At 39.9% G+C, this 22,894-nt stretch overlaps 1 protein-coding gene across 6 annotated transcripts in view; it reads left to right on the top strand.

Moving 5' to 3' along the window:
- The window catches only part of LARGE1 (LARGE xylosyl- and glucuronyltransferase 1), a 326,896-nt gene that overhangs the window by 259,679 nt on the left and 44,323 nt on the right, over positions 1 to 22,894 (top strand). For all 6 annotated transcript variants that reach the window (XM_074902384.1, XM_074902383.1, XM_074902385.1 and 3 more), the window contains 2 exons: positions 10,308 to 10,420; positions 11,934 to 12,059. In XM_074902384.1, coding sequence (XP_074758485.1) covers positions 10,308 to 10,420; positions 11,934 to 12,059 — 239 coding nt within the window. The remainder of the gene's footprint in view (positions 1 to 10,307; positions 10,421 to 11,933; positions 12,060 to 22,894) is intronic.

The raw sequence follows: 22,894 nt of genomic DNA, 5'->3' as shown, positions 1-22,894 counted from the left end.
TGTCCAACAAGCCCCCTAGGACTTTTCCTGAAAAGCTTCCTTCTATCCACTTGTCCTCCAGCCTGTATGATCCACTCAGGAATAGTCCCATGCAGGACTTTTTGTTAAACTTTATGAGCTTTCTCTTAGCTCACTTGTCCAGCCTGTTAAGGTCCCTCTGAATATCAGCCTTATTCTCAGGGTATTGGCCACCGACCCCAATTTGGTAACATGTGTGGTGTTGTTGAGGATGCATTCTATCTCATCTCCAGCTCATTAATCAGGATGGAAATCAGTATCAGCCCCAGTATCAATTCATGGAATACCACCTGTAACTGGCCACCATCTGAATGTCTTCTGATTTACTGAACACAACCCTTTGAGCTTGGCAGTCCAATTTATTTCACAGGCACATTGTAGTCCACTTACCCAAACTGTACCTCAGTTTATCTATATGAGCATGTTAAACAACTCCACACACATTTTCTCCTTACACAAATGCATCCCTGTATTTCTGTTGTGAACCTAATCCTGTCTCTCTGTAACTAGAAGAGAAATGGTCATGGAGGTAGGATTTACCTGCAGCTGAACTTTGGGTGCATTAAAGTACATTGTGTTTCCTGTTTTTTTTAAAAACACTGTGGTAAGTGTTGTTCATTCTGTGCTGCTGCTTTCCTTCCTCTAATCCATTTCTTAGAATATTCCTCCTGAATCTCATCTAGTCAGTAAACTGACCATTAAGAGGGCAGAAAAACAGTTGTCTGGTTGCTTCTGAGTGCAAAACCCCAAACCTCTTTGTCATCCAGCTATAAAGAAATACCTGAGAGGCTGTTCAGAACCATGAGCCACATTTTCTCTGTTGCTAGGGCACTGACTGAACACTAGACCAAGAAAAGCTATGACAGGTTCTTATTCATTGTCCCCATCCCTACAATTAGCCTTGTGGACTACTGTTAATATTGGAAGCCAAACAAAATAATTATTACCTGTGCAGGGTTCATTTTTCCTCTGCACATAGTCCAAAGCGGAAACCTTGTAAAATTGTTGACATTTTGACCCCTATTAAATATGATGCTTTCGAGAGGATCAAAACCAAATACATCCACATGATTTAAAGCAATGGTCCCTGTTGCCTTTCAATTTTTACTGCTTTCTGAGGAAGAAAAAAAACATAGATAAGGATCATAGATACAGTACAAATTTTCTGTAAATGCCTGACTCTTGTGTTAAATAGACTTAAGCTGATTTACAGGTGCTGAGGATCAAGAAACAGATTTGTTTCTATTAAAGGTGGGTAATTCTTTGATGGAGACTCCAATAGATTAGTTTTGGAAGACGTACTTGCTTTCATCAGGACAAATATTCGACGAATTCCAGAAAACCTCCTCAGTTTTAATCCATTGAAACAAGCTTTGTGTGATCCCTTTTTCCAAACTTGCCTGCACTGGGAGATTCAATGACTGGACCTCCTGCACAGTAACTCTGCAGTCTGTACTATTCTGTGATTACTCTTCAGGACAGCTCATCCAAAGTCCAGTTACTCTGTCTTTATGTAGAGTTGTGGCACTTACACTTCTGCGTTTTGAGGCACTGACATGTGAAATTGTACACTGAGAAAAAATGCATGAGAATCAGTCCAGGTTGTCAAAATACTTTCTGTGACCACTGAATGTATAAAAACAGGGACATTACAAATACGAGTACAGGAGATACATTTCTTTTGTATTGGGTGTCTCCTTTTTTACTCCTGCATACCAAATGTCTACACTATCAGATCTCCCTAGTTCATTCTTTGATCTTGGTTCCCTGATCATTCACAGGGCACAGAAATCAGTTGTTACCCCGTCTTTCTCAGGGAGCAACCTGTCTTTTGTCAAGAAAAAAAAAAAAATTAAGTGTCATTTGTGATAGTTCACTCCGGGAAGTATTTCTGAAAGGTAGTATAGATAGGACTACACTCTGGCACCTCCTTTCAGTCCTTCAACACTGAATCAGAAGACTTCACACTCTCTAATATTCCCACATGCCCTGATGACGTTCTCCAGTGCACACAACATAGACGCTCAGTTCCATGCTAAAAACTCGCCAATCTAGAAAACTGTAAAGTGGCTCTCTCACATCAAACACTGAGAAATGCAAACAAAATAATTATGTCTGAAAACTGAAGGAACACAAACTAGTCCCTCAGAGACAAGTACTATGTAGTATGAATGTGACCGGCCTGCTCAGTCAAGAGCTAGACTCTGAAGAGTGCGTGTACAGCCACTCTGTAGTGCTTGATCTTGGTGCTAGGGATCACGTCTTGGAGTGGATGTATTTTTAAATGTAGATTTAACTACTTGTTCAGATCTAATCTCCACAGGTCAAAGATGAGTACTTATAAATGAACAAAGTTTAGAGAAAATAGTGGAAAACTTCCCATAAAGTTGGAAAAAATGGCTCCAGGAACTTAATCTGGGAGCAAGTCAAGGGATAGTTTGATCACAGATTATTAATGTACACAGGAGAAAATAATATTTCTTAATAGAGGGCTTGCCTATTCAGCAAAGGTTCAACAAGATCAAATGACTGGAAGTTAGAAATAATGGAAGTATCCTTCATCAGGATAATTATGCATTGGAATAACTTATCAAAGTTTGTGATAGATTACCCACTACTGTAAATTTTTAAATCAAGACAATGTTTTTCTTGAAGTTATGCTCTAGTTAAAGCACAAATTGATTTTGAAAAATCCTTTGGCCTCTGTTACGCAAGACCTAAAAATTAACATTTCTGATTGTATCACTTAAATATGTATTTAACTGGGACGTTGTTCTTCTCTCGACTGAGGTCACCTAAGCACCCAGGCAAATGAAATCACAGATAACCTACCGCGTAAAAACTTACTGTATTTTTAGTACTGAAGAGAAGTTCTTTAAAACTTTGTAGACATTTTCCATATTTCCCCCATGTAATTTTTATTTTTAAGACTTGCATTTCAAAGGGCTTTATAATAAAATGTGTGTCTGACTATCCTTTTGTTAGTGTCAACTTCTGGCACTTCAATCATGACTTCCAGATGTATAGAGAGATGCACAGTGAGTAGCTATTGGGTGATACTTCTGTATGGCAGTGATGTGAGACATCGTTGAGAGAGCTCTCCACTGCTCCATTTAGATTGGTGATTGCCTCTTTCAGCCAAGAAGCTGAAACTTTCCTCCTTGTGTTGGTTTAAGCCCTGCCGGGACCGGAGAGCACGTTGCTGTTGCCCCTCCCCCACCCGCGGCCGGTCGGGCTGGAAGTTAGGCACAGACCTGGGCTAAAATAAGAAGAAATTTAATACAACAGAGTGATAGAACAATCTGAACAACAACAGTAACAATGATAACAACAATAAACAGCAATAATAGTGAACAAGACAAACGATATACAGAGAAATACCGCTAAATGGTCACGGAACAGGTTCCCTCCACCAAGCCCACCAAAGAGCAAGTAAAAATGTTCCGCCCCTGAACCTGACGCCAGCATGGTAAGAATAACCCAGCTGGAGATCCCTTCCCCCTCTCTATCTGCTGGGGAAACCTAACCCTATCCTAGTTGAACCAGGACACTCCTCTATCCCTTTGCTGGTCTGAAGTTAGAATGTGTTATCTGAGGTTTGAAACTTCTGAGCAGAAACTTTCCCAATCCTTTGAATTCCAAGAGAATTTAATGGTTTACCTCTTGTGGGTTTTTTCCCTCACTTGGAAGCCATCTACCTAGTTTGCCAGCTGAGAAGTCCCTGGAATATTTGCTTTCCACTGCCTTTAAAATGCTCTGGAAGAACAGCATCTAACCAATAAAGAAACAATTAAAAAAACTAGGAAATTCTGAACTACAGTCAGTAACTCTATAAGAATTATAAGAATTTAGAATCATGCATTAAGTATATCCTTCATCTTAATTCTGCCTAAGGACAAACAGCATACTTAAGAAGAGGAGAACAAAGAAAATATAAGTGTTCCGTTTCATTAAATGGTCATCAGGAAGTATAAACAAAATATTTATAATGCTTCAAGAGGAACCAGGCTCCCAACAGAGTGACTGTACTACATTTCAAAATTCCCTCTACCTCTGTTTCACTTTCAACACATGTGCAGAGAAAAATAAGGGCTATTGCATTTTGTCACCATGCCAGGAGGGACACCCACTTCCCATTTCAAAACAGTTTCTCGGCCCTGTTCAGTTTTCTCAGAGAAAAGTTCAAATGCGGAGTCATAATTTATTCTCAATTAACATATTCTGCATCCCTGAAAGTTTTTATTAGTTTGGGGTTTTTTTTTAATATTGTGAAAGTCTTTTTGGGAGAAAAACTCTAATGCATGTAAATTCATAGTTAAATAATGTATCAGGATACTCCAGAAATGAGTTAGAATGACAGTCCTTTGGTCATACTGTGTTAAAAGCTATAGACATAACCTATGGGGTTTTTATACTAATAATATGGCTAGTCAAATTATGAGCAGCAGTCTATGAATCAAGTGAAATAAATGCAGTGATTTTCATCCACGCAAAGACTTAAAAAATTAAGATTTAAATATGCATACAGTGGCTTGTTGTGGAATTGCAGCTTTAATTCAATTTTTTAATCCCTAACAGTCATATGTCTGTGGTTTTCTATTTGCTCTTGATACTGCGGGTGGAGAGCAGAGGCCACAGTCACTGCTTTGGAGGTGTGGCCCATCAGATTCCAAATGTGGTCCTCAGCAAAACTGGTCATTTGGGCCCTGATCCAGCAAAGGCACAGTCACATTCCTAGCATTATATACTGTGACCACTTCCATTTATTTCAGGTACAATAAGCTAGAATTAAAAGAACACAATCAGCATTTGCTAGGGTACTAAGCAGTCAACACTCTCATGGTGCTTATCCTCAGATAACAGAGCTACAAGCCCCTTCCATAGAACCTAAAACTCAACTCAAATTCCTGGTGCCAAATCTATTTCACAAAACATGGTCACTTACTGATGTTTGTAATGCCTTGAATCTCTGGGTCAGTTATTTATTGCAGCAAATCTCCATTATGTCAGCACTATTTAACATTATTTCTTACAGCATCTAAGACTGAGTGGTTTGGTGTATGGGCTTTGATATGCTGGTTAGGTAGTCTAAAATCCCAGTAATTTTTTAAAAACCCACTATATTGCTTTGTAATATATTTTGAAGTGTGTCCTGCCTGCCTTTCTTAGACACTGTAATGGTATCTACTTGCTATCTGTCTAGATAGTTCAATGTTATAGGCTTAATTTCGAGAAGAAATTTTAGAAACCTGACAAGGATAGTCTCTGAGATGCTGCTCACATAATATGGCATTACCTTAACACCTCACAAAAGCATCATGTTGTCCCTGAAAGAAACAGGCCAGGTAGTGCTTACAGAAAATGATCTCTTAGTAGCTACATTTTTTCCCCCACAGCACTCAGTATTTTTTCACCCACCTTAAAAGGGTTATTGTAATAAATTGACCAAGCTTGAAAGCTTGTCCAGTTTCACTATAACTTCTCTAAGTGATTCTGTTCTATCTTAAAATGTTGTTTATTACTTCCAGCTCTACCATATATTCCTCTCTGAATTTCAGGAAAAGCCATAACCCATGTTCCTGAAGCAAGAGGTGAGGATGCTTGGTAGCATTCCAAGGAAAATTGCTAATGTTTCTGCAAACTTTCAATTTACTATTCAGAAAAATGAAATTAAATAATTTGTTCTGGAGCAAATTAACAAAAAAAAAAAAAACAAACAAACAACACACAAAACCCAGACTGTTTTGCTGAGATGGCTTGAAGCATCTACTGAAACGATTGTTTAGTCAAAACATTGGAAAAACGAAAAATTTGTTCGGATTGAATCAAAAAATGGGAAAAGGACAAAAAAATCAGGTGACTCCCAGAGTTTTGTTAGATCCAGAATGAAACATATCTTTTCCTTTTCAGGTCTTGTAACCATTTTCAATAAGATTCTTAAATTGTGTCAATTTTAATGTGAAAAAGATTGGGTTTAGAATAAGTTGGTTTTTAAAATGTGCCCCCCAAAAATTCGCCGTATTTCCCAACTGAAACATTTTAGTCCAAATATAATAATTCAGACTTTTTTTCCCTGTTTCTCCAATGTATTCACCAAATTCCTTTGTTTTTTGTTTTACTTTTGGGGCTGTTTTTTTCTGCATGTGTCCTGAAATTACATTTTTGAGAAGCTCCTTTGTTTGTTTGTTTGTTTGAGCAATTCAGAATCTGTCAGATTTTGGTAGGTCAAGTGAAGTCTCATCAAGCAGAAAGAGAAAATGTCATTCAAGTAAAAATTAGACTAGGACACATTCCATAGATTTAGTAATAAGGCATTATTTTTCCAAGAGCTCTTTGAGATATATGCATCTTTGTATATGTCTGAACTGTTTCCTCAGAATAAGAAAAATAGGGTGTTCTGTGGCAGAGTATATTTATTTAATACTCATGAGACATTTGTGCTGCCACTTTTTTCTTTTTGTTTATTTGCTGCCAAGCTTTCCCTTTGTTTTTCTCAGGTAGCTTAAGGCAGGAGAATGTTGCATTCATCAAAAGATGAGAAGTCCCAATGCCTGGGTCCAGATGTTCATAAAATATTCCTTTGATTTTTTTTTTTTCTCCAGTCTTCCTCCCCCAGCACAGCAGCTGAGAGTAAGTCCCTTTTCCCCTTATGTTCAGCTGTATGTCATCTTGACTTCAGTCTAAGATTTCAGTCAGTTGGACTCTGAGGGAAGGGGCTCCTGAAGCAAATATTTCCCTTTCCTTATTTCAGACACTTTGCCTGCAAACTAATTGTGCAGATTGGACTTAGTTCATTTGTTATGTTAGCTTTTGATAACAGAACGATATACAAAACTGAAGTGCAGTGTTCTGAAGAAAAGGTAATTTTTCTTCTGCATGAATTATTTAAAAGATCCCAACACACATGCTTTTGCACTAAATAATACTAATTAGGGGAATAGTATTAAATTCTTCTATTAGTACAAATCTCTTATTCTCCCTAATACTAATGAGTAAATATTTAAACTTGCCATAAATATTCTCCAGTAGTTATTTTTTACAGCAGCAGTAAATTAGAATTCCACAGTGTGAGAGGCCCTGAGCAGAGGCTGTTTTAAACCCAAGTTTGTAGGTGAATCGATGATGGACCATTAAAAGCTTGTGAATATTTTCAATAGGCATGATTGCATCACAATTTAATACATCCTGTCTCACATATATTCCAGTCTTCCATACCATCTGCCTCCTTTACTCTCAGCTGCTACCATGATAGCCCCTCAGGACAGCATAATCTCTTCAACTGTGATGCCATAATCTGCTGTTATCATAAGAGTGGAAGACAAAAAAAAATGGAGAATACTGCACATATTAAAACATTTCCCCTTCTTCTCCTGAGACTGGAGGCTTCAAAAATTAAGAAAAATTGTTTTATTGTCTACAAATTATAAAAACTATTAACCAAATCTTACTATTGTTCTTTATTTTTCTTAATAAACAAGCTTCTCAGTTGTATTTGACGATTAAAACAAAACTGACAGTTCTTGCCAGCTGGAAAAGATCCTTTGCCAGAGGAAAGCGGATCTCATCCAGTTTATTGCTGCAGCACAAGGAACCTGCTTCACATTGATCTAGAATTTCAGACAATGCACAGTGGATTTCTTAGAAGCTAATGCCCGCACACTACACACTCCAAATAGGCTTCGGTTATGCTGGAGAGGAAACAAACTGGCTGGCAGAAATAGATTGTAGCATGTTGTGACAATACACCCATTTCCAATCCAACAGCTGGAAGCAGAAAGGTTGACTGAAGATGAAAGGGGATCGCTCCAGTACAGGTTCCAGCATCCCTGGGAACCAGATGGACTGAAATGAAAACAGAACTAAAATAAGCCACAAAATTCATTGCCAGAAGAGGTTTTCTTTTTATTCATTGGAGTGCCAGGTTTTACTAGAAAGATATCTTTCATGTCATAGAAACTGAAGATAGGAATGAACTGGTACCACCTTTGTTCTCTCCCAACAGTGCAGGATTGTTCCAGGTGTATTTTCTAATCTTTGTGTAGTATGTTTTTTAAAGACTTACGAAATAAAGCATTTTATCTGTCATTTTTTTGTTATTTCACCGTGACAGTTTCAGAAGAACTTTTCTTAAGTATTCAGTCTACATTTCCTTTCTTATTCTCATTACTCTTAGCTTCAGTTTTATCATCTTAGACTCCCTCAGGCAGCTTTTCCCAGTGCCTGCTTATTTGCCATTTCTATTCTTCTGTGTAGTTGTTATGTTTCTCTACAGTTATGATGATTTTTTTTGTAAGATCTCTTATTTAATATCACTTGCAGATGTCATTACTATTCTGTTCACTTCCTCCTTCCACTAATGAAGATGTGAAACAACACAGAACCCATCATTGCTCTTACTAGGTATTTCCTGTCAACCTGCTAGGCTGCTCTTTATCAGTACTCTTTCTTTATGGTCCTTCAGTTTGCCTTCCTTCCCCATGACAGTGCTCTTATCTAAGTCTTTCCAAATTAATTTTTTGAGTAAAATTTTCTGAGATGCTGTAGGAAAGGTTTTGCTGATGCTTCAAACCAACTTCATTGCTTCTGCTGTTTTCCCTTCTTCTACACTAGGGGTTTTGTCCAGACAAAACGCAACTGAGGAATAACAATGTATGTTAAGATACCTCCTTTCCTGCTTCAAGTGTAACTTTCTGATCCGAGGATCCTGCTCTATGAACACTTACTGCCTTAATGGCAAGCACTCTCAAAGGCTAGGTCGTAACCTCCACTGATAATCTATTACTCAGAAAAATTCCAAGGATTGCAGTCAGATCTGTCAGATGTTTAACATTTTACTAGGTGGAGTAAGGGCTCGTTTCATCCTATGCAGCATATGTATTGCATCCTATGCAGTAAGTATTAAGGGCCAGATTTCACTCCACACACATTGAGTAAGATGTTTTATATGAGTGACAAAATTTTCTTTGTGTCAGCATAATCTTAATTTCAGGCCAGATAGAAATTAATTTAAATAGTGGGATTTTGGAAGAAGCAGATCTCTGTTCACAGTGAAGAGGGCAGAAATGGAGCCATACTGGATAAATCAGGATTGTCTCTACCCTTTCCCTAGTAGACAGTGTAATAAAGTATTGGAACTAATTTGCTAAATTAAGCAAGGCGGGTGCTGTAATAAACTATTGTAACTAATTTGCTAGGTTGGGCAAGGCGGGTAGGTACTCTTGAACGATCTGTAGATGTTAAACAATTAAATGTAAAGTGTGCCATTCAGATTGGAACAATGTAACCGTGTTTCGGAAACCCCACCCAGAGCTGACATGTAACTGCTGTTTGAAGAAAAGCCCGCCAAAAGGATGAGATCATGAGGCTTTTAAAAGATCCAATAGGAGAAAAGCGTGCCAGGAGACCAAGGCTTCGAGACTTTCGAAAGACCCAGTAGGAGGAGGACACGCACCCCAGCAACCCAAATGACCCAATGGAAAAGAGCAGGACAACTATCTGACGGGAGGAGATTGGTTAAAGACGATGGCACAAGAGTATAAAAAACGTTACTTTTTGGAACTCAGCGTGCATGTGGCAGAGTTGCGGCTCTCCATGCACCCAGAGCTGCTTTGCCTATTGCTTCCCACCCTAAATTGATTGAACCCAAATAAAAATATATTTTTATAAAAATTGGCTTTGTCTGATTATAACAACAGTGACTTGACAGAATATCCTCTTGGAGCCTGTAGCTTTTCAGAATAAGGAGGGGGGAGTCCACTTCTGAGTGTCAAGAGGTTCCTTCTTTCTTTCTTATAGAATATTATATAATTATCTTTGGAATGGTAATGGTAACATCTTTGGATTAAGTTAACCTCCATCATGTGAATCACCTGTAAAGAATAATCCCAGTGCTAATCATGGTATAATGAAGTCAAGATTGATCAATTAAGGAGACTACTAGAAATACAGTATCCTGCTCTTGCTTCTCTTCTTCCTAGTTTCACTCCTCTTTGGCTACTTTAGCCTTCCTGAAAGACTGTATAACCTAGCATTCATCTGTATGCTATCTCTCCATGTTTTCTCTGCCGTCTCAGGGGTTCAGGAAAACTTTCTCTTAGTGGCATCTTGTAACTTGAAGCTTTTTTTAGTCAGTCTTCTCTGTTAGCACAGGGTCAGGACTGTAATTTCCACTGATAGATTGCAGCTCATGTCATTGTTTTAACTGCTGAGTCAGCACATAGACAGGATGGACCTTGACTGGCATGTGACATCATGGCTTCTCTTGTTCTTTGCTCTGTGTTTTCCTTCAGGGGTTATCTTGCTGCTTCTTGATAAGTTACGGAAGATGAAATGGGAGCAGATGTGGAGACTCACGGCAGAGCGGGAGTTAATGAGCATGCTGTCCACTTCACTGGCTGACCAGGTGAGTAGGACATTGCAGAGGAGTGACTCCACTACTCCATAGCTTGAGCAAAGTAAGAAAGGGAAAGGGGATGAGAAGTGGGAAAAGGCAGAGAAAGGATACTGTGCCTGTAAACATCATTTGTTAAACTGTTCTGGGGAAAACATGGAAGAGAGGAACAGAGATTTACTCATGAGGTTTCTCCTACTACACTGACATTTTTACCTCCTCTGCAAAGATGATTCATAAGATAGACAAATGGGGTTTTAAAGCTTTAATTTTCTGTCCTCCTTTTTTTTTTTGACATAAAACTCTCCAGACACTGGAAGTCCAAATATACTGTGTCTTTTCTTACAGGTTATTGTCTAAGAGGACTTTAGTTTTAAGAGTCTCCAGATATTTCTTTACTGTTTCTGGCAGATGAGTCCCGGTAGTCTTTTAATGCACTCCATGCCACAACACCCCTTTAAAGGCAGAAGTGCTGCTGTCTCCCTGCCACAGATGGGAAACTGAGGCCAAGAGAAGAAATAATGTGCCTATACACAGAAACACATATTTACTCTCTTTGTGCTTCCTGCCAGCTCTCAGTTTTAAATCCAGAAACCCTGTTAATGTAGTAGTGGACCTGAACTAATAAGTCTTGCTCAACAGCTTGACTGTGTTAATACAGCATCATATTTAGATATTTCTGCTGCTTCTGAGCTACATCTGGCTTATGATTGGTCATCAGTAAGGAAGCATGCTGCTTACTGTGCACACAGAGATGGGCATTTGTGTACAGTATTGCTGCAGGTTGATCCAAAAGTTACTGACGTTCATTAGAATAATTCTTCTAACTTCACTGTTTTCAGTCAGACCCTGAGTTGCTGTCTAACACCTGCATGGGGCAGAATTTTGTGGAGTGGACTAAGGTTACTTATGTCCTACCCTGATACCTAAACCACAAGACTGTCCCTGTAATTTACTTCTCCAACTGGATGGCTGCATAGACACAGAACACATTCTGTCCCTCATGGTGTAGGCTGTTCTGTAGATCTGTCCTACATGTCCTTTCCATGAAATACCTAGACTACTTGTTGCAACAATAAAGTGCTGGCTAAAATCCCATGTAATAATTCACCTTGAAGCAGTGCAACTGCCAGGATTACTCTCATACCCTTTATTGAAAAGTGATGTAGTACTTGCTAACAGCAGGCAGTTTATCATTTTCTTCATATTTCTCTCCCTGGTGACTAGGATAGGAACCACATCTCTTGCCAGCAGTACACGATAAATGTTTTAAAAACTTTGCTCGAGCCCATGATCTCTGTGTGTCAAGAGAGTCTGTTCCTCTTGTTCAGATCTAGACATCACCCCTTAGATTGATAGCACCCTCTATGGTAACAGAATAACAAAGCAAGATTTGCAGTGTTCAGCTTGCATAACCATTTGCATTTCTACTTGTGATGGGGAGGACAGTCAGCTCAGGAAGGGGTTGAGACCACCTCACTGTAGAAAAAACATACCCAACTGTTTCTCTGGTTTTGTCCACTAGGATATCTTCAATGCAGTCATCAAACAAAATCCCTTCCTTGTCTACCAGCTCCCATGTTTCTGGAACGTGCAGCTGTCTGATCATACCCGTTCTGAACAGTGCTACAGAGATGTGTCTGACCTGAAGGTATGTTTCACAGGACGTTGGATGGGTAGTATCCTTTGGGACAGAGAATGCAGGACTCCGCTGTGACAGAGAGATGAAGTCCCTTCAGTAGGGACTTAAGGGATCAGCAAACCAACACATACAGTTTATGAGGACACTCAAGCAGGGCAGTCAAACGTGACTTTGGCTTTGTGCATTTTGACTGCTAGAAAAATGAAAGATGGATGCTGCTTTGAGATTTGACAAGGTGTTAGAGAAGTGCTTCACCTTCTTACATTCTGTACCTGTCACCTATGCCACTGCTGAGTTCCTGTTGCTGTCCCAGTTCTTAGCTCTTCATAGCCAAAGAATACAAAACCTTATTTTTGTGTCTGTATGTGTACCAGACAAGTTTAAAACTCTTTAGTCAACATCATTTAATAGAGTGACATTCACAAAGAGCATTTGGTGGACTCTGTCTGGAAATACATTAGCCAAAATTTAAATATCTTGCACACGTTTAGCCTTTGTGTACACTTAACCCAGCCACACTGCCACTCATATTTTCCAAAATTTGCTCCTGGAAAAAAATACTGAGTAGAAACCTATTAAATTAATAAAATGAAGCTGTAGTATCAGTTTAAAGCACATTTGTCACTGTTGTCAAGTAGAATATATACGCAGGATGGATTTGAACAGGTATGGGTGAATTAACATCAGTTGTGCTGTGGTCATTTAGAAGGGCCAGACTCAAATGTAGTATGCAGAAAGTTCAGAATTGAAGCTGACTGAGCTTCTACCAGGCACAGAATAAGACTGGCTGGCTAAACAACAGTAAATTCCATTGGAGCAGACTAATGGCATTAGAACACAGTACATATTAAGCCATTTTTGGTGATTCATTTTAAAATTCAGTCGGGGTTCATATCCTTAATTTATGTTTTGAGAATACTTTACTAAATGAGGTTTAAAGAAAAAAAAAAAAAACAGACTCAACACAAAACCATAGAAGAGGTTGCAGGGGACCTCTGGAGACCATCCAAACCCCACTCAAAGCAGAACCAACTTAGATCAAGTTGCATAGTGCCTTGTACATTTGAGTGTCAAGTCTCCAAAGACCGAGATTCCAACCTCCCTGGCCCCCTATTCCAGAGTTTGTCCACCCTCATGGTACAACATATTTCCTAAATTTAACCAAATTGTCCCTTGTAACAATTTGTAGAGTAACACCATGAGTGATCAATGTGAACACCAGATACTGGATGAATATAAAAAAATCAAAAAACCCTTGACACACTGATTTCAAAAGCTCCACTTCACAAAAGACAGAAGATCTACTACATGGGTTAATTGACCTGTCATAATGGCTAGTATTGCTTGAATTTCATACATAAAGTATTCACAACCAACTACTCAGGTTTAGTCCACAGAAGACAGCTTTGAAAGTTAGATCAGTATACTGGTTGGTACACTGATCACTAAATGTTTTATGATAGATGTTTGTAGGGCACGATCAATGCAGGGACTTAAAAGCATCATAGTTTTCTGCCTTGTAACAAAGTGATGATAAGAGATTTTAGTTCTGTGCTTATGTTGAGAATCATATATGACAGCAATTGCAAGACCTGAAACAAAAGGAGAGATGCAGTAGCAGGGAAAATGTTTTCTGAAAGATTAATTTTAGAAAAAAACATCTCCTACCTAGGAGATACCATAGTATTTTTCTATGCATTAGAGGCTGACATTAATTCATATACACTGAGGCAGTCAGTTTGGATTCAGCACAAATTTAAGACACATACGTTTACATGAGAAAAATATATTGAAGCTAATAACTGAAGATTGAGGGCTTGGTTCCATTCCTAAACACAGTTTGAGTCACCATAGATACTCTCAGATATCCATATGGGACTGGCAGATAAAACACAGACCTATACAGGAGACGATACCCTTTTGACAAGGCACCCGGTAGACAGGCAGGATAACCCTAAGGTGCTTTTGATGTTACTATACATCTGTATTTAGGCGGGAATTGTGATCCCATGAGTGATTTTGGAGACTGGTTAAGCTCATCTCAGAGTAGACATCTGATGACTAATCAGGCAATCACTCTTTAGACTCCAGTGAGTGTATGGACTAATCTGCCTCAGGTGTGGGACATCTATCTCATATGTAACACCTACAAGTAAGCATTTAATAGAAGTATCTTAAAAATAAATTAAATCCATTCTTCATTATCGATTAACAAATTTATATTTACAAGTATAACTTAGGCTTGGCTGTTTATTACCATATATTGTATCATGCTGTCAGTTCCATTACAGCACAGGCAATGAGTCTAAGATGCATAATATCCTCCACTGGCTTTCTGGTCTGAGGTATTTAACTCAACAAGGTGTGCAGACACCTAAGCAATTTCCTCATCTAAACTGGACTAATTCACGCTGCTAAAATCATCCCCTAAATACTGAATCAGGGCTGAAATTCTTTGCTTTGAAAGAGAGGACAGAGCCTTATCTAGTGCACATAAGGCCCCTGATTTCAATAAAGCTCTTGCCATATTCAGCAGTTAAAGAACTAGCCCTCAGGCAGCACTGTTTAAAATTCTTCATACAATTTAAAAAAAAAAAAAAAAAAAAGCATAAACCAATTCAAGTTGTGAATTTGCATTATGAAATTAAGCAAAATTCTACTTCTGAAAAGAAACTGGTTGGTTTGGTGTATGGTCCTCTCAAAAAGCAACAAATGTCATTAGCCCAAGTTAAAAATATACTCTTAAAATCATCAAAGTTAGTCAGTTCCGTGGCATTTAATATAAATGGTATGACACAACATATTTGGCATGTCCTGTATTTCATGGTAAAACTTTAGTAAGAAAAAAGGTAAAATAAACCTCCAGGGTAAGAGGGAGAGAAAAACAGATTTTGAAGTTTACTGGAGGATTAAGAAGGATAGCATTGGAAAGAAGAAGATGCAGGGAGAGATTTAAATCCGAAGGTAAAGCTGGCCCAGTTAAGTATTCCTCAGTCAAATCAGACTGCATTCCTCATGTCAGACTGAAAAGACACTGATTTAATTCCATCTGGCCTCAAAGTCCATGGGACTTGAGGATTTCACAGAATCACACAAGGTTGGAAAAGACCTTGAGGATCATCCAGTCCAAACATGGACCTCACACTGACAGCTCCCAACTACACCAGATCCCTCAGTGCTATGTCGACCCGACTCTTGAACACCTCCAGGGATGGGGACTCCACCACCTCCCTGAGCAGCCCATTCCAACTCCTAACAACCCGTTCTGGAAAGAAATGCTTCCTAATATCTAGTCTAAACCTTCCCTGGTGCAACCTGAGGCCATTACTTCTTGTCCTATTGCTTGTTACTTGGTTAAAGAGACTCATCCCCATCTCTCTGCAACCTCCTTTCAGGGAGCTGCAGAGGGCGATGAGGTCTCCCCTCAGCCTCCTCTTCTCCAGACTAAACACCCCCAGTTCCCTCAGCCCGTACGACCTGTGCTCCAGACCCTGCACCAGCTTCGTTGCCCTTCTCTGGACACGCTCGAGTCATTCAATGTCCTTTTTGTAGTGAGGGGCCCAAAACTGAACACAGGAATCGAGGTGCAGCCTCATCAGTGCCGAGTACAGGGGTAAGATCCCTTCCCTGTCCCTGCTGGCCACGCTATTGCTGACACAAGCCAGGATGCCATTGGCCTTCTTGGCCACCTGGGCACACTGCTGGCTCCTGTTCAGCCGGCTGTCAATCAGCACCCCCAGGTCCCTCTCTGACTGGCAGCTCTCCAGCCACTCCTCCCCAAGCCTGTAGCGCTGCTGGGGGTTGTTGTGGCCCAAGTGCAGCCCCCGGCATTTGGCCTTAAATTTGTTATTAAAGACTGAGGCAAAGAAGGCATTAAGGACCTCAGCGTTTTCCTCATTACTCGTTGCCATGTTTCCTCCTGTGTCTAGCAGGTGATAAAGGATCTCTCTGGTCTTTCTTTTGCTACTGACATATTTATAGAAACATTTCTTGTTGTCCTTGATTACTGAAGGCAGATTAATTTCCAGCTGGGCTTTAGCCCTCCTGATTTCCACCCTGCATAGCCTCACAGCCCCTTTGTAATCACTGTGTGTGGCCAGCCCCTTCTTCCAAAGGCTGTAAACTCTCCTTTTCTCCCTGAGTTGCAGCCAAAGTTCCCTGTTCAGCCAGCGTGGTCTTCTCTGGTGCCGGCTTCTCTTACAGCACCTGGGGACCACCTGCTCCTGAGTCATTAACACTTCCTTCTTGAAGAGTGCCCAGCCTTCCTGGACCCCTGTATCCTTCAGGATCATATCCCAAGGGATCCTTTCAAGCAGGTGCCTAAACAAGACAAAGTCAGCCCTTTGTAAGTCCAGGAGGAGATCCAGCAGGGCACCTTCTCTGGTCGGTTCACTCACCAGCTGTGTCAGGAAGTTATGTGCCACACATTCCAGCAATCTCCAGGACTGCTCCTGCTCTGCTGTGTTGTATTTCCAGCAGATAACTTGGAAGTTCAAGTCTCCCACAAGAACAAAGGCCAGCGATTGTGAGATTTTTTCTAAGCGCCTATAGAACGTTTCATCCACCTCTCTGTCCTGATTTGTCATCTCTTACACACAACATTGTATCAAATAAACTTAGACCCCCAGGGCTGACTGCTGTTTGGAAGGGGGGGGAGGGTGGCGGGGAGGGGGATGTATGTATATGTATACACACTTCTTTGCTGATTTGTTCCCATTCATGCAAACATAGGATGACCAACATACTTACTGCAAGCCAGTGGAGCACTTCAATATTTCACAGTGCCTGAAGAGGACTCTAATCACTTTTTTCTCTTTATAGTCCTCGTTAAGTTGCATCTCGCTCCATTTTACTGATTTTTTTTCCCACTGTCGTATGTTAGAGAAGGCCAGATGTTTGACTGTTGCTGAACTCTACTTCCTTGCTGCAGCTGAGCAGTGTATACAAATTTTGAAGGACTTGCATATGAAGATCTTTCAGAAAAGGTGTAAGAAAAATATAAATATTTATAACCAAGTTCTGCATTGTTAGTGACCACTAATTTTATATCCGTCTAAAGCAACATCAAAATAAGACTAACTTATTATTTTTATTCATCTAAATGCTTTCTTACCTCCTGTGTCATGCTATATAGTACAAGAGCCCACACCACACACAACTAGACTGAACTCTGTGGGCTTTGTTCTGCTTTCTGTGGTGTATGGTACCAAAACTTATGTAAACAATTACATTTACAGAAAACTTCCTGTCCCCACCCAAGGGCACCTGTATTAAGGATGATTTGCATCAATCAAGACTGTCTTGAAATTAACAATTTAAATAGAAAACAAAGAGTAGGCTACGATGAAACAGATGCCCTTTAATTCTTTTAGCCAAGTGAGCCAAATGCAGTGTCTAAAGGCCAAAGGTGTTGATTTTTGCATGGCGTTTGTTACACCCTGGAGAAACACTCAGGAGTTGTTATTGAAGACTGGCCAAAAGTGGAAGTGCTCAGAGTCATTCTGTGTAGGCATCCTCTGTCTTGCTTGCTCATCTCAGCTCCTCACATGGTCCACATTGTCAGTGAACAAGCATGTCTGCTGTAGGACCATACCTTGCTGGGTATGGGGAGGATGAGCCTGTGGGGATCTGCCTGGAACTGAGGTTCGTTTATGCATTACTTTTGCTGGGTTGGATCCTGTGTTTGCTTTCCTTTTTGGTTAATAGTTTGTTCCTGTCTGTTAGGAAGTCTCAATTACTATGAGTTGGCCCAAACCAAATGGCAAGAAAAATCCTATGAAAGAAGGTAATGAATTGTGATGCCTCTGACAATGAATCATGACCTCATTGAATGAGTCAGTCATGAAGTCTAGTTGTCAAGGATACAGATGCTGTTTACACACAGAGAATCTGGTAATTCACAATCACAAAAATCAAGTGCTGGACTCTTTAATGAGAATATATCAAATTAGAATTTACTGCCCCACCCCAAAATAGGAAAATGCTTTACAACCTGTTGATGGCTTTTCAAACTGGTTTTGAACGCAGCTGATACTAAATTAGCAGGTAGGTAGATAAATTATAAACATCATAAATCCCCCATTCTGAAATTGTGTTATGTGATTCACTGTGTCCTGCCTGGGAGTGTCCTCCACACCAGGACAACTTTGTGAAATTGCTTACAAAAGTTTAAACAGCTTCTTGTCCATAAACCAAATACATATTTTCTGATCTTTCTCAAGTGTGACCTATTGCACATCTTTTCTATCGCAGTCCTAGAGCCAATTTAAGCACCTCAGGAGTGATCTGCAGCAGTTCTGGCATTCTGCTACCTTGTACATTTTAATGTCAGCCAAGGAAGAGCTACACTGATATCTTAAGAGGGTTAAACATATCCCTCCCTTGAGTCAGTAAGGTGCTTTTGCTCTGCCAAAAAGGGAGCACTGAGGTATAATAGACTTGGGTTTAGGGGTACTTTTGCAGGCAGGAGGCCTGTTAAACATTAGTAAAGGAGTTAAGGGAGAACTGCAGATCCTTTTAAGGAAAGTTGAGAACTTTGAAAAGTAGAAGACAGGCACAGTCTGTCAGCTTACTGCCATATGGCGTAGGCAGTGAGCTGGGGAGTAAAGTAATCCCTGGGACCATGGGCACCAAAACATGAAGGGCAGGGATTTGAATCCCACATCCAGAAGCAGTGCCTGGACCTCTGTATTGCTGGCTACTCCAGTGTGAGTCACTTCTACTTATGTAGTTCAGAAATATCACTCTGAAACCTCCCTGATAACATTTTTGTAAAGTGTTTGATCCTTTCTAGGGAAATTGGTTCTTTTATTAAGCCATTCATTTCTGATAAAACGCAGTTTAAAAATCAAGTTTCCAGACATCTCTAATTGAGTTTGGTGCTTGTTTACAGTGTGACTTTGGGCGTATTTAAACCTTTCAATAATATGTGCCGGAAAAAAAGTCTATTGAGATGGCATTAAAGTGTCATGTATGGGTGGCTTTACTGTGCGGATTCGCTGCTCCTGTTGATTTCAGTGGGATCTGTCTGGTTGCTTAAACATGGAGTCTAGCTTTTAAGCAGGAAAGCTCCCCATCTACAAAATACCATTTTTATGTGTTTACTTAAATTGTGAAGCGCTTATGGGCTTAATTAAGAATATCTGTTCTGTGCTTTGCAAAATTAAACTTCTTTAGGCTGAAGTTTAAGCTTAGTTTATTCTTACTTTTTAGTAAGCTTCAGCCTGGAAAGTGGGTATATAGATATACAGGATATCCTGTATTTTCTGATTTCATAAAGGATGTAGCAGAGTGAGAGAAATTATCAAGATGTGTCTTTGGGTAAAAATGGAAGAGATTGTGGTTAAGGGAACATCTGGCCAAATGCTTCTTTTGGAGAGAGAAGATGCTTCAGGGGGGAAATGGATAAAGGTACCTATAGAAATAATGTTGTGTTGAAGCTTATCATTTAGTGATTTGAACATCAGATTTGAAATATTTTATCTCCCCAGAGGCAACAATGCAGTGGGTAACCTAAGGAGGTTTGCTGGGATTTTTCTTTTCAGTGTATTTCCATGCAGATAACTGACCTTAGATCCCTCTCCTATACTTCAGCAGTATGTAACATCCTCTATTACCTTCCCTCTCAGATACCATTGCCACACTACAAGACTTCAACTGTGTCATCATTTGAGTGCTTTGGGCCAGAACCTGGTGAATAAATGGGAGCTATTGGTGCAGTTCCAGGAGGCTGGCTGAGTGTAATCAGTGAGTGGTAATGGCTGCTGATTAACTAGGATGGTATTAACAGAAATGTAGATAGCGCCAAGTTGCTTAATGACAACTAACCAAGTGTTAAATAGTTGTGGAATTTTAAGTTCTGATCTTTCAGTACTTAAATTGCTAAATGAAGATTAAGGAGCATATTTTTCTTAGTTCTTGGGAGGCCTTGATCAAGAGTTGGAAGGATCCGTGGGACAGCCTGAAGGCTAGCGCTATTCCTGAGATGTCCACCCAGAAAATGGCACTGGAATTTTATATATTCTGGCTGCAGTTTCCTCTGTAAGCCAACAGCTTTGGAATAGTTTAGAAATCAGCAGGGAAAATGGAAGAAGAAATAAACACAGTATTATGGTGCTATTCAGTCTTGGAAAGGAGATGTTATAGTAATGAGATTTTTAGTTTCTAGATTCACTTTCTCTTTTTAGCGTTGAGCTAACACTTGCTCATTCTGCAAATAAAGTGGATTCTAAGTTTGACTTTTTTTCTTCTTATTTCCCTGTAGTCTCTTTGCAAGTTGTTTTTTTTTTTCTCCAATCAATTCACTGTTGCTCACCATAAAGTTTCTAATGTAATCGCCATAGCTTTACCTGTGCAGCCCGTTGTCTTTATTGTGTACCTCACTGATGCCTGTGACAGGCTATGCAAGGATGTCTTGGTCTGTACAACTTCTGCTGTAGCTGTGCAATAGACCAAATCAGACAGCTACAGTCACAAGTGAAGGTGAATTTGTGGGCTGACAACAACAGCAAAGAAAAAAGGTCTTCTTTGGATGTAGTATTGTATGTTTGTATGTCAATTGTTAACAGTCTTGTTGCTTTCTGAAACCTTCTGTTCTTTTTTATGCTTTCATATATCACATAGTATTTATCTAATCATGTTACATTTGAAAAGCAGCCTGATTTTTTGCTAGACCTGGTTTGTGGTTTTCTTACCTCAGGTCATCCAGATGGCTTCATAGTTCCTTGATGACTTTAGCACATCATCTTTAGCATGTGTGCTGTCTTTCTTGATTAAAAAATCAGCTTTTCTGAATAGTCATCAGCTTCATTCAGCTTTCTTCAGTTCACTCCAGGCTCCCCTGACATCTGTAAACATGCAGCATCCTGAAACATTTCAGATCTGATCAGTTCTGAACCACCCGCTAGGTCCTTGACACTTACCAGCTTTTACACACAAAACAGATTTTGAAGCATGGCAGCAAAGAGCCTCTATGCTGACAACTGCGGTTGTCTGTCTTTGATGACATCCCCCACACAGCTGGGTAGAGACATCAACACTAGTACTTGGTTGTGATGTGACATAGTGTATGTTGATGGGAAATTCCTGCAGCATCAGGGAGCCTGTCCCATAAAGGTGAGTTTATCATCATAAGCCATTTCTGTGCTCATGATCTCCAGGGTGAGTGGTCAGGGTGCTCAGCAGGGGGATAGGGTGCTTGTGAAGACATCCAAAAGGAAACTCACATGAAGTGTAGGAGTAGCGTGGAGAACACAGATTTTTGTTAGCAAGTATTTTTTGTCCCATTTGCTACCTTCTCAGCTTTCTTTGATCCACTCTTAAATAAGTGCAAGTTACCAGCAGTTTCACTTCTATGTCTGCCTGTAAAAATGCATACTAGTACCCTGTAAAACTGTTAAGCAGCCTTTTTGGTTCCTTCAGCCCAGTGCTTCCATTATGTGTGCTTGTTTCCCTGAGGTAGGATTCAGTTGTTGAGATTTTTTTGCATGCATTTAATGCCTTTTGCTGCAGTTAAATGCAATGGATGAAATATGTCGATTCTTTTCAGAGAAGGGAGATTTTGAAGATCCTTTTCTCAGTGGAGGAAATCTGTCATCTTAAGTTTATGTCCTAACCTACGTAAAGCTCCTTTTGTTTCTGTGGTGTTCTGTATTTTCAGCACATGTTGCAGAAACATGTTATTGCACCATTAAGCTACACTTCCAAACATATGGACAAATGTAAAACCAGCGAAGAATGTAGCATTACCTGGGAAAAGTATCTACACTGAGTACTTTTGTCCAAATAATTTTATGGATTTATACAGTGTGTAGATGCATCGTGATCTTGATTTGAAGTGTTCCTGTAACTGGGAAAAGTGTTTTGCCAATTTCTGAAATTATCTTTTTTCCCTACAGTTGCTTCTCTGTAACTGCATGTATGGTTTTCTGACATTCTAAGTAGCCTCAGCAGTGAGAACCTGGGAAGGGATAAAGCTTTCCCTATCAGAAGATATTTTCTTTGATGCTGGGTATATAGAAAAGAGTGCCATAGCTTTTATGGCAGTATAAATACTCAGAGGAGAGGCTATCTTGTTTGCTGAAGTTAGCACAGAAAGAATTCAGGCTACGTCCTGCTTTTTCCTCTTCTAGTCCACTCATTCAGCAACAGACAGTGCGATTTCAGAGGGCTCCCTGTTCCTGTGGAGTTGTGTTGCCAACACCAAGGGAACTGCATTCATCTGCTCCGGGCTGCTTCTGTTCTGTGTGCTGCACTTACAGCACTGTGCATTCCCTCCCACAAATGCAATGTTTAGAGCAAAGCTTACCACGCAAACAGCTTGGCAGCTGGCAATGCAGCTCTGTGGCTGTGTGTGAGTGACACAGTTCCTTCACACAATTAACTTAATGGATTCAGAAAACCTCCAGAACTCCTAGCTTAGAAATATTCTCAAGAAATACATTTTTTTTTAGTCTCTTGAAAAGTCACAGGAATAAAACTGAATACAAAGCATGTGGTGTTTTTACTTATGCCTAAAATATAGCCTCTATAAAGTGAAATCATTCCTGCAAGCCACTTTTGTCTCCCTCTTAGTTTTTCCTTTGGGCCCCATTGTCGTTCACACTGGCAGCAGTGCAAATTTGACTTGATGTAAATGAGAATCAGGCCCTGATTCTGATACTGCTGACCAGGTCAGCATTAGAGTTAAATCTAGGCCACTGTGAGAGTCATCTCCCATTAGCAGAGGCTAAATACCTCCTAGAAATTGGAATTCAAAGGGTGAAGCATTGTACTGCGTCACTGTGTTGTGTAATGCGACTGAGATCGGCCTTGCTTAAATGAAACAATGGCAAAAAGGAAGTCAG

The sequence above is a fragment of the Athene noctua genome, chromosome 3 (assembly GCF_965140245.1).
Source record: "Athene noctua chromosome 3, bAthNoc1.hap1.1, whole genome shotgun sequence".
In the NCBI taxonomy this organism is placed as follows: Eukaryota; Metazoa; Chordata; class Aves; order Strigiformes; family Strigidae; genus Athene; species Athene noctua.
The sequence above is the reverse complement of the archived record's forward strand: the minus strand, read 5'-3'. Positions and strand labels throughout refer to the sequence as shown.